The sequence below is a fragment of the Cervus canadensis genome, chromosome 12, assembly GCF_019320065.1.
Source record: "Cervus canadensis isolate Bull #8, Minnesota chromosome 12, ASM1932006v1, whole genome shotgun sequence".
In the NCBI taxonomy this organism is placed as follows: Eukaryota; Metazoa; Chordata; class Mammalia; order Artiodactyla; family Cervidae; genus Cervus; species Cervus canadensis.
In genome coordinates this window covers 15,519,787-15,527,887 of record NC_057397.1, presented here as the reverse complement: position 1 = coordinate 15,527,887, position 8,101 = coordinate 15,519,787, and the positions used below count along the sequence as shown (strand labels likewise).

At 49.2% G+C, this 8,101-nt stretch overlaps 1 protein-coding gene across 1 annotated transcript; it reads right to left on the bottom strand.

Annotated features, from left to right (window-relative positions):
• Positions 1-209: 209 nt before the first annotated feature.
• Positions 210-7,715, bottom strand: LOC122450920 (histone-lysine N-methyltransferase PRDM9-like). The gene is made up of 6 exons (XM_043483315.1): positions 7,562-7,715; positions 6,631-6,732; positions 6,146-6,417; positions 5,264-5,331; positions 4,000-4,193; positions 210-1,576 (listed from the first exon to the last, which is right to left on the bottom strand). Exons 1-6 carry the CDS (start codon positions 7,713-7,715, stop codon positions 210-212), a joined length of 2,157 nt encoding a protein of 718 aa, XP_043339250.1.
• Between the last annotated feature and the right edge of the window lie 386 nt (positions 7,716-8,101).

The window sequence follows — 8,101 nt, the reverse complement described above, 5'->3', positions numbered from 1 at the left end:
TCTTAGTTGCAGCCTGTGGGAGCTAGTTCCCCAATCAGGTATTGAACGTGGGTCTCTGCATTGGAGTCTTGACCCCTGGACCACCTGGGAAGTCTCTCCTCATACTCCTGGGGACAGTAATGGGTCACAGACCTCCTCTGAGGCCCCCTTAGAGCTGAGGCATGGGGTGGCTGCAGTAATCCTCCTGTGGCTAAGGTGTGGTATTTTGGTCATGACTCACACTCCCTGCAAACATAGGGCTTCTCCCCTGTGTGTGTCCTCTGGTGTCTGATGAGATGGGTCTTCTGACTGAAGCTTCGCCCACACTCCCTGCAAACATAGGGCTTCTCCCCTGTGTGTGTCCTCTGGTGTGAGATGAGATGAGCCTTCTGACTGAAGCTTCGCCCACACTCCCTGCAAACATAAGGCTTCTCCCCTGTGTGTGTCCTCTTGTGTGAGATGAGATTGGTCTTCTGACTGAAGCTTTGCCCACACTCCCTGCAAACATGGGGCTTCTCCCCTGTGTGTGTCCTCTGGTGTCTGATGAGGAGGGACTTCTGACTGAAGCTTCGCCCACACTCCCCACAAACATAGGGCTTCTCCCCTGTGTGTGTCCTCTTGTGTGTGATGAGGAGGGACTTCCGACTGAAGCTTCGCCCACACTCCCCACAAACATAGGGCTTCTCCCCTGTGTGTGTCCTCTGGTGGATGATGAAATCTGACTTCTGACTGAAGCTTCGCCCACACTCCCCGCAAACATAGGGCTTCTCCCCTGTGTGTGTCCTCTGGTGTCTGATGAGGGTTGACTTCTGACGGAAGCTTCGCCCACACTCCCCACAAACATATGGCTTCTCCCCTGTGTGTGTCCTCTCGTGTGTGATGAAATTTGACTCATCACTGAAGCTTCGCCCACACTCCCCACAAACATAGGGCTTCTCCCCTGTGTGTGTCCTCTGGTGTCTGATGAGGAGGGAATTCCGACTGAAGCTACACCCACACTCCCCACAAACACAGGGCTTCTCCCCTGTGTGTGTCCTCTGGTGTCTGATGAGATGAACCTTCTGACAGTAGCATCGCCCACACTCCCCGCAAACATAGGGCTTCTCCCCTGTGTGTGTCCTCTCGTGTGTGCTGAGACTTGACCTGTCCTTGGAGCCTTGCCCACACTCTCCATACATGACTCTCATAATCCCCGAGACCCCTGCCCCCGTGAGCAATGGGCCTGTGTCCTCTGGATTCAGTTTCTTGCTTGTGCTGGGCTCGTCTTTCATTCTCTCATACACCCCAGAACCCCCTATTTGTCCTCCGGTTGAGTAGGAAGAGGCCTTTGATATCCTCTTCAGCCTTATGCTTTTCAGCAAAGTTTGGGGCCTGTCCTTGGCCTCCTGACCCTCAGGTTTTTCGCTTGGGCTGTGTGGATCTGAATATCGCTGATTTTGATTGCCTGGGCAGGGATCCTCTGGTTGGAGGAGGTCTCTTTCAGACGGTCTCAGGAGGGTCTGAGAGGGGTGACTGCGTTGGGTGTGTTGGCTGAGGAATTTCTGACTGGAGAAGGCCAGAGAGCAGAAGGCACATGGGTGGATCTTGGGCTTCGGTTCTGCTGAAAGAGGAAGCTTTTGGTCAGGTAGCTGGTTTGCCATGGTCAGGCCCTCCCCACTAATCATCTAAGTGTTGACAGTGCACAATTTGTCTCCCATCAAGTGTCTTTACAGTCCACTTTTCCTTTCCACTCTTATTCTCTACATCTACAGAAATCCAGGAAGCTGTTGTCAAGGGCCTTTTCTACATATCACCCAGATAGGGACCTTCCAGCAGCATCAGAGGCAGCATCTCTCCTGAGAGGTGGATCTGCAGGGACTTTCCCTGCGTGTAAGTATCGGAAAAGTCACGTCACAGTAGCCACAGATATTTACCCTACTGAGGGATAAGACTTGATGACTTAGGTGGAATCTCCTGAGTGGCTCCCTGTGAGGGGAAAGGGTCTATTAAGTTAGGGGCGCCTGGCCTGGAGCTCTCTACATATGGGAGGCAGCACAGGGGGTGGTTAGATCAGGTGTGAGTAAATCTGACTTTGTGGCTCCTTGTTCAAAGAGCAGCCTTTGGGCCGATCTCTGCAGGAAGTGGGTTTGAGACTGGATGAGACCGAGCGGCCCAGGTCCCACTGACCACAGATCTCTGGCTCCTGCGGCCCAAACTGGTTCATAAATTGCTCCTCTCTCAGTTTCCCATAAGTCATAAAATAAAGGCATATCCTTTCTCAAGCCTCACCAGTATCCATACCTTATTTATTTCATTCAGGCTTAGTCCATTTAACATGCATTAGGAAGCCCTATTTAAAAATGCATCTCCAGCCAGACTTTTCACACTCGCACTCCCAAGCATCTTCAGCCAGCCCACTCTCCCCTCATGTCTGGCAATGAACTAATCTCTGAGGGGACTCCCCGCTGCTGTCTCTTCCCAAAAATGAACCAAAGCATCGTCTTAGCACAGAGAACATGCCGCTTGCAGCTGAAAGCCGCGCGGTTGTTCTGTGTTACCCAGGGGGACCCCTGGGGCCTGCACGTGGACACAGGCCCTGAAGCTCCCGTGTCCCGTCCAGCCTCCTTCCTCTCCCTCTGTGCTTCCTCCCGCGACCCCTGGCATGGCCTCAGTTCCCGGCCCTGGGTCTGAGGCACTGGCTGCTCCCCTGCCTGGAATCCTTCCCTGCAGGTGTTATCTCTGCAGAGACCCTGCCGCACCGTCCTGCACCACACCCCACCCTCTGTTCTCGCTGAACTGAGGTACGTTCCCTGCGCTGGTTTTCCTCAGAGCACCAGCCCCTGTCTGGTATGAAGCCCCTGCTGACCCAGGGCAGTGGTTCTGTCTGTTTTGGTGCGTGGAGCCCTGTCTGGCACAGAGTGTGAACTCACATGACAAGAAACTGGAACAGGTCATCTGAATGAACATCACTGCACATGTGTGCACCCCAATGTTCATCGCAGCACTGTTTATAGTAGCCAGGGCATGGAAGCAACCTAGATGCCCATCAGCAGACGAATGGATAAGGAAGCTGTGGTGCATATACACCGTGGAATATTACTCAACCATTAAAAAGAATTCATCTGAATCAGTTCTAATGAGATGGATGAAACTGGAGCCCATTATACAGAGTGAAGTAAGCCAGAAAAATAAAGACCATTACAGCATACTAACACATATATGTGGAATTTAAAAAGATGGTAATGTTAACCATATATGCAAAATAGAAAAAGAGACACAGATGTACAGAACAGAATTTTGGACTCTGTGGGAGAAGGCGAGGGTGGGATGTTTCAAGAGAACAGCATCAAAATATGTATATTATCTAGGGTGAAAGAGATCACCAGCCCAGGCTGGATGCATGAGACAAGTGCTCGGGCCGGGTGCACTGGGAAGACCCAGAGGGATCGTGTAGAGAGGGAGGTGGGAGGGGGGATCGGGATGGGGAATACATGTAAATCCATGGCTAATTCATGTCAATGTATGACAAAAACCACTACAATATTGTAAAGTAATTAGCCTCCAACTAATAAAAGTAAATGAAATAAATAAATAAAATACTGATGACTAAGGAATTCCATTTACTTTCTTTAAATTGGCAGATGTCATTTATAAATTTCCTAGTGTGACTCTTTAAATATCTTTGTCCTATAAATATTTTAAAATAAAATGTCTTTAGTGAAAAAAAAAAAAAGAAATGGGAGGAATTAAGGAAGAAAGAGGTAAAGGGCAGAGAGCTGGTAGGTGCTAGAAAACTTGCTTTTTGCTTCTAAGCCTTTCAGCAGAAGGTGATGTTACATAGATTTTTGCATGAAATATTAAAAATTAGAACTAACATTTTTAATATAAAAATTTCTCCTAACAATCATATGAAAAGAATCAAATTCTGAGGCATTTTTATTGCAACTCAACTGCCTTTGGACTGGATTGTACTCTGCTTCGAAATAGGACCACGGAGGCTCCCAGGATGGGGTGGGGTGCTGGAAGAGGGCTGACACTCACCTCTCCCGGTTGCGAGCTCACTCTTCCCCCGGCTGTCCCGCTTGATGCCAAGGTCCTGGCCGTACTCGTCCCCGTACCAGACCAGCAGCTCACAGCCCGGCCTGACCACCTGGCAGGTTCGGTAGAAGATCTGCCCGTGATACTGGAAGGCCACCAGGTTCTGCTCCTTGTCGTCCCGGGCACAGTTCACATACCTGGGGGTGAGGCCGGGAAAGGGAAAGAAACCTCAGGTGATGAGTGCCCTCCACTCTCCGACCATGCCCAGCTCCTTGCCTTCCGCCTCTGAGGCCGCCCCAAATGTGGACCTTCTGTTCACACCTTCGACCAGGCCATGTGAATTCCCATGCTTTTCTCTCCTTACCTAATTAGCCATTTTTCTAGAGCCCAGTTCCAGACTCGTCTCCACCTGGACTGTCCTTGAGGCTGGTGACCTCCAGCTCCTCTAAACTCTGAATTAAGTTCTCTTCCATCCACAGGACTTGGTGCTCCTTGGCTAACACACAGCCCTCAGCACTCACCCCAGCCTGCCTTCTCTCTCGAGCGTTCTCCCATCTCCCCACATGTATCCAGGGTCCTATTCGCTTGCCCACCCTCTTCCACGGAAACTTGGAGAGAGCGCTGATATAGCTTGAGACAAGGAACAGTAATAGTTTGTTCACTGTTTGCCTGCCCTGATGAAAGGAGAGGCCCTCAGAGAATTGCCCTGCTCAGGGCCATGCTGCCCCTCATTCCTTGTGAGGCCTCAGGGCCCACTTCTCACTGGAACCAAGGCTGAGGATGTTGTTGCCCACAAAGAGTCAAGGTCTCCTGTATTAGGTTATCCTGGCGCTGTGCAGTTACTCAAAGATAGAAAAAATAAGGTTACTCTTCCTAAAATCAGTTGGCTAATGTCTGTCTGCAGTATGTTCTCCAAAAGGACATGGGTTGTGTGATGTGCTTCAGTAACGAAGTTCACTGTCTAAACTGAAACATAAAGTGTGTGGTAAGTGTCCATTAAGTCAGTTAAAGTGTCCCTGGTGAATCTAGACTCCTCAAGTTGCTTTCAAGTCCACCAGTTTTGTTCAGCATATAGACTTGTATCTTGACGGCACATGCCATATTTTTATTTCCTTCTTTCTAGTGTCTTTTGAAATGAAAGAGCATGATATGGAGGGAAAAGAGGAAGGAAGATGTGAAAGCTGTTGAGGGAGCCGGGTTGAGAAGGAAAGGGGCGTGGGATTGAGGGAGTCTCAATGTCTCCACACTGCAGACTCACTGCACTCACCTCATCCAGTTGGCCCAAGACGTGTCCTTTCCATCCACATACTCATAGCAGTTCCTCCCTTTGGTGATCTGAGTGTCAGAGAAAGAGTTACAAGCTTCCCTCTTTCTTTTCTTTCTTTTTTTTTTTTTGGTAGGAAGATATAGAAGAGCTATTTCCCTCTGTAGACATTGGTGCTTTTCAGCCTGCATGGATTCAACTGCCAGTCGGACCACACGGTAAGCCCCTTACTCATCATTCCAAGTCTGAGTCTCTTGGTTCATTGAAGGCAAGGGCTCCACAAGGGAGGAGTCACTTCTGTGTGTCTGTACACTGTGGTCCCACCTCTCCTCTGATCTTTAGATAGAAGTCCTGTGAGTGTGAACCATGGTGTTCCCACCTCTCCTCTGACCTTTAGATAGAAGTCCTGTGAGTGTGTACCAAGGTGTTCCTATCTCTCTTCTGACCTTTAGGTGGAAGTCCTGAGTGTCTGTATACTGTGTTCCCACCTCTCCTCTGACCTTTAGATGGAAGTCCTGAGTGTCTGTACACTGTGGTCCCACCTCTCCTCTGACCTTTAGATAGAGGTCCTGAGTGTCTGTACACTGTGGTCCCACCTCTCCTCTGATCTTTAGATAGAGGTCCTGAGTGTCTGTAGACTGTGCTCCCACCTCTCCTCTCACCTTTAGATAGACGTCCTGAGTGTCTGTACACTGTGGTCACACCTCTCCTCTGACCTTTAGATGGAAGTCCTGTGTTCACGCCCAGGGCACACAGTACCCAGGGCTGACTGTGTCATTGCCGATCATGTTATCTCAATCTGCGTCCTCGCATGTAGACATGAAGTACCCCCCAACACATAGAAGCGATTAGAGGCCAGAGGACTGGGAAACAGGTGCTTCTCACCTGCCAGGCGTATCCACTCTTGGCGGCCTCTTCATCGTCTGTGATCTGGCCCTCATAGGGGCCAAAGTGCAGGCCCAGCGGCAGATCGGACGCCTCGTTCCACACTCCAAGCCCAGCGTCAGGGATGCCCGACAGTCTGATGCTTAACCCAGGGGGCAGCGTGAGAGCTGAGCGGTTGGCATGCCCCTTTTCCACTGCACAGTCCTTTACAAAGGTTGGGGGCCCATGGGCAGCACAGCTGTCGATGAAGAAGTTCTGACAGTCCTCACAATCTGGAGGTGAGAACAGGGATGAGAGAAGGTATAGTGATGTTGCTGGTCATAACGACCTTCAGAAAGAACTGGGGCATTCATGGCATTTGGCCTCGACCCTGCTCCCCAAGTCATAGAGGAAGGGGATGGCCGGGGGACGAGATGGTGAGGTGAGGTTAGTGGACCAAGGCCTCATAGCCCCTTCTCCGTGAGTGGGCCACCGGGGTCACTCACAGAGGTAGTCGTCATCCTGGGGCTCGCTGACCTCTTGGTACACGTGGCCCTTTCTTTCTCGTAAACTGTACCTCTTCACTCCAGTCTCCTTTCTTCTGAGTTCTAAGATGGAGAACAGAAGCTGTGCAAGGCTGGTGGGGTCTGGGGAGTTAGTCCCTGTTTTATCAGAAAGTGTGAGATCTCCTACCTGTCAATCTATACACTTTGTTAAAACATTCTTACATGTATTTTTCAAACTTTTACTTTTGTAATTTTATGTTTTAATGTTACATTATTTATTTCTTGGCCACACTGCATGGCTTGTGGGATCTTAGTTCCCTGACCAGGAATGGAACCCACACCTCCTGCAGTGGAAGCGTGGAGCCTTAACCACTTCACCCCCAGGGAGTCCCTACTCTATACTGTGTTTCTTCTCCCTTTAACTACAGGTTCAGGAGACTGAGGCTCCACTGACCACAGATGCCCTATTCAGTGATAGCTTCCTGCACTTCCCATTAGTAGGTTTAACTTCTGAACCTTACTACTTAGGAAAAATTTCACCGACACATCTACTCAGAAAATATATGTTAAGGGCACATGACATGTAAGGCACTGAGCAGAGGTCTGGGCATAAACACTAACAAAGCTTGGTTCCCATTATCACAGCTGGGTTTATCGAACTACTTGTAGGTGTCAGACTTTTGCATTTAATGTAAGGCTTTCAAGCACTGTATGAGTTATGTATCCTTATCTTCACTTTACACATAGCAATCAGGACATCAGAAAATGTATGAGATTTTCCCAAGGCCCCAGTGCTAACTTCATGTCTCAGATCAGTCCATCTTAAACCCATGCCTACCCAAAGTCCATGCCACACACCTAGGCCATACTTATTAGTTTTTCTACAGGGATTATAGGAACTAATTAGAGGAACTCCCCAAATTTCTCTTACCAGCTTTTTGTCTGGGGTGCTGTCCAGGGGTCCTTGCTTTTCTGTGATGGGGCACTGGTTTCTGAGCCTGCTTGCAGCCACTTGTTTTCAGCAATTTTGCTACTCCCGGCAATTCCTTCAAACTAGATTCCTTACTTAATGGTGCCCTGGACATTCTCTTCCATGTGAGTAAAAGACAACATGCATTTCTTTAGTTCTTTAGGACTTTATGAAGTGTTTTCACATGCATGACTTTAGTTAATACTTTGCCAGTTCTTGGAAATACCTGATTTGGGGGCGGTGAGGGGGGGGGGCTGAACACTGGAATGTAACAAAAGGACCTAGGTGGATAGTGAATCAAAACTAGAATTCATATCTTAAGGTTCTTCCCCTTCAACTTTCTGCATAAAAATGAGAGCAAGGCAGGGAGAATAGGTGGAGGTCAGGGAAAGAAGAGGGTAAGTGCTCGTAGAGAGATCCGGGGGGGTTGTATTAATTAGTGGCCCTTTGATGGACAAGGAAGTATGGAAAATTACAGAGGGGACAAAACACATCTGGAAA

What these genes read in the sequence shown, in the direction of transcription:
- LOC122450920 (XM_043483315.1), bottom strand. Translation starts at nt 7,715, where the DNA reads ATGTCCAGGGCACCATTAAGTAAGGAATCTAGTTTGAAGGAATTGCCG. An exon ending in CCAGGATGACGACTACCTCT is followed by an intron (nt 6,418 to 6,630) that starts GTGAGTGACCCC and finishes TCTCACCTCCAG; the next exon opens with ATTGTGAGGACTGTCAGAAC. An exon ending in TGAGCTCGCAACCGGGAGAG is followed by an intron (nt 1,577 to 3,999) that starts GTGAGTGTCAGC and finishes CTCTTTCAGCAG; the next exon opens with AACCGAAGCCCAAGATCCAC.